Source organism: Malus sylvestris, chromosome 4 (genome assembly GCF_916048215.2).
Source record: "Malus sylvestris chromosome 4, drMalSylv7.2, whole genome shotgun sequence".
Taxonomy (NCBI): domain Eukaryota; kingdom Viridiplantae; phylum Streptophyta; class Magnoliopsida; order Rosales; family Rosaceae; genus Malus; species Malus sylvestris.
In genome coordinates, this window is record NC_062263.1 from 14282070 (window position 1) to 14284545 (window position 2476).

At 40.6% G+C, this 2476-nt stretch overlaps 1 protein-coding gene across 1 annotated transcript; it reads right to left on the minus strand.

Moving 5' to 3' along the window:
* Positions 1 to 683: 683 nt before the first annotated feature.
* On the minus strand, positions 684 to 2476 carry LOC126619471 (UDP-glycosyltransferase 73D1-like). Its single transcript, XM_050287871.1, has one exon. The coding sequence runs from the start codon at positions 2387 to 2389 to the stop codon at positions 908 to 910; it is 1482 nt and encodes a 493-aa protein (XP_050143828.1). The 5' UTR covers positions 2390 to 2476; the 3' UTR covers positions 684 to 907.

Genomic DNA, 2476 nt, shown 5'->3' on the forward strand with positions numbered 1-2476 from the left:
CTGTTATGCTTTTCTTCCCCTCACAGCTGCTGTCCACTTCCTCTTATTCTTATTCTTTATGCCATGTGTGTTGTCCATGCAAGCTTTCCATCTTTTTGTCACTGCCAAGGCTCACGTTTTCCTCCTAGCTGCAAAGGCAGCTCCTCACTTTTTGTTTAGTCTGTGACATTACACAAATTAATTAATCCATTAAAGAAACAAATATGTGATTTTCATTGATGGGAAGCAGACAATTAATAATTTAAAAAGACGAATTTAGCCAAGATTCAAGTAATTAAGAACTAGATAATAATTAAAAACTCATTTGTGCCATTTTTATTTTCTTTGCATAACAAATCCTATAAACACAAAAATAACGTAAATAGCTCAAAAATATAAGGAACTAACCAAGAAAAGACGACTGAATTTAAAGTAAAAATATATATAAATATGATCCGATCAATCGTTGAATCCTAGTGAAGCAAATGTTCGTAGAACTACAAGCACTGAGTAGGGACGAAATTTTTGTTTCAAGGATATTGCGGTACGCAAGTCTCGATAGAAGCGATTAACGACTAACATGGGCCAAAGGGGTTCCTTATTCTATATGCACTTGATTAATGTTAAAGAAGATTTCAGTATTGAAGGCAATGTTATTTTAAGTAATGTGAGTATACAGTACTAATTAACGTAATATGGAAAAGTAGAAAATAGAAGTGCATTTTTTTAGATAATGATAATGGGTAGAGAGAATAAATTGGTGGCATACTTGACATTTTTGATATTTAAATCCAAGACCTCTCACCAGTTAACTGAAATATGCACCAGAAGTGAATTTACTGCCTTACAGAAGAACACATTTATGTAAAAGGAGAGATGCCATGCATTTCACATAAGATGCATCAGTATACTCCATTTAATTATAGCTTTAACCTTTTCCTTGAGTAGATTCTTCCATAACATTTTGGATTAGATATGACATGTTTGAGTGAGATGATCCTCCTTCTTCCATAGCCCTTCTACTCATCTCACCAACTTCTCTTGCTCTCGTTCTTCGCTTTTTTCCTTCTTCGCTCTCATCCATCAGCGATTCTATTGCCTGCTTCACTCCTCCTTTCTTCACCAACACCCCAACTTTCTCTTCATCCCCCCACCTAACCGGGACTTCTACACCAACCCGAACCCCGATCCTCAAAACTTCTACAATCATTTTTTCGTTGAAGAACTGCTCGGCAAACAGAGGCCATGTAATCATTGGTACACCGGAACATGCCCCTTCTATCGTTGAGTTCCAACCACAGTGAGTTAAGAATCCTCCAATTGCAGGATTGGAGAGTATAAGAACTTGTGGAGCCCAACCCTTGATCAGAAGACCTCTCCCTTTGATCCTTTCCTCAAATCTTTCCTCCACTAACCACTTCTCTAATTCTAAATACTTCTCACTTGTTTTGACTACCCAAATAAATGGCCACCCTGATGCTTCTAAACCAAGTGCAAGCTCAATCAGTTGTGCTGGAACTAGTCTGCAAAGGCTACCGAGACACGCGTAGATAACCGACCTTGGTTTCATTAATTCGAGCCATTCCAAGCATTGCCTCTGATCAATTAAGGGTTTGTTGCCTCTAGAAAACCTGTCCAGATTGCTCTTGTTGCACAAGGAAACCGGCCCGATGCACCAAAGTTTTTTTCCAAGCACCTTGCTCAACTCTTCAGCACACCCATGCTCCAGTTCATCACAGCTATTCACTACAACCCCATAGGATGTTAATTCTGCTTCTTGTATCTTGTCCCGAAAATCATTTAAATCGGGCAGGGTAACAAATTCTCCGGGCAGCTGAGCCTTAGTGATCTCAATCCTCTGGGGCAGCCCTGGTACCACAAAAGGTTCAGAGTCAGAGGTGACAGAATTGTGAGCATTGCAGGCTTTCACATTGTGAGAGCTCAACAGTGAGAAGCAGCACATCCCATGGAAAACAATCCTCGGAACATTGAACTTCTGAGCTGTTTTCGAAGTCCACGATAGGGCCTTGTCCGAGATTATGCAGCTGGGGTGAAGATTATGCTCGCGAAGGTATTTTTCAACCGGTTCTTGTAGCAAACTTAGAGCCTTGTAGAATTTTCTGAGCAGGTCTCTTGAGGGTAAAGTGTCAAGATTCTCACACCCGATTGGAAGTCCGACTGCTTGGCATGGAAATGGGATTTCCACAAGGACAATTGGAAGTTCAGATTCTCTTGCTCTGGAAATTGTGGTGTCGAATCGCGAGGCATTGTTTGGAGTAGTGACCAAGCTAACCATTACCCCACGCTCTGCAATAAGCCTAGCCATGTCTACCATGGGGATCATATGGCCTTGTGCCATGAGAGGGATTAAGACAAAGTGAGGCTGCTTTTGCCTTGCTAGGGAAGCCATAGTAGAGAAAAGAAAATATCGGTTTGCAGCTCTTATCAGCTACCAAGATTAAACATATAGATGATACATTTGTATTTCAAACGCTGC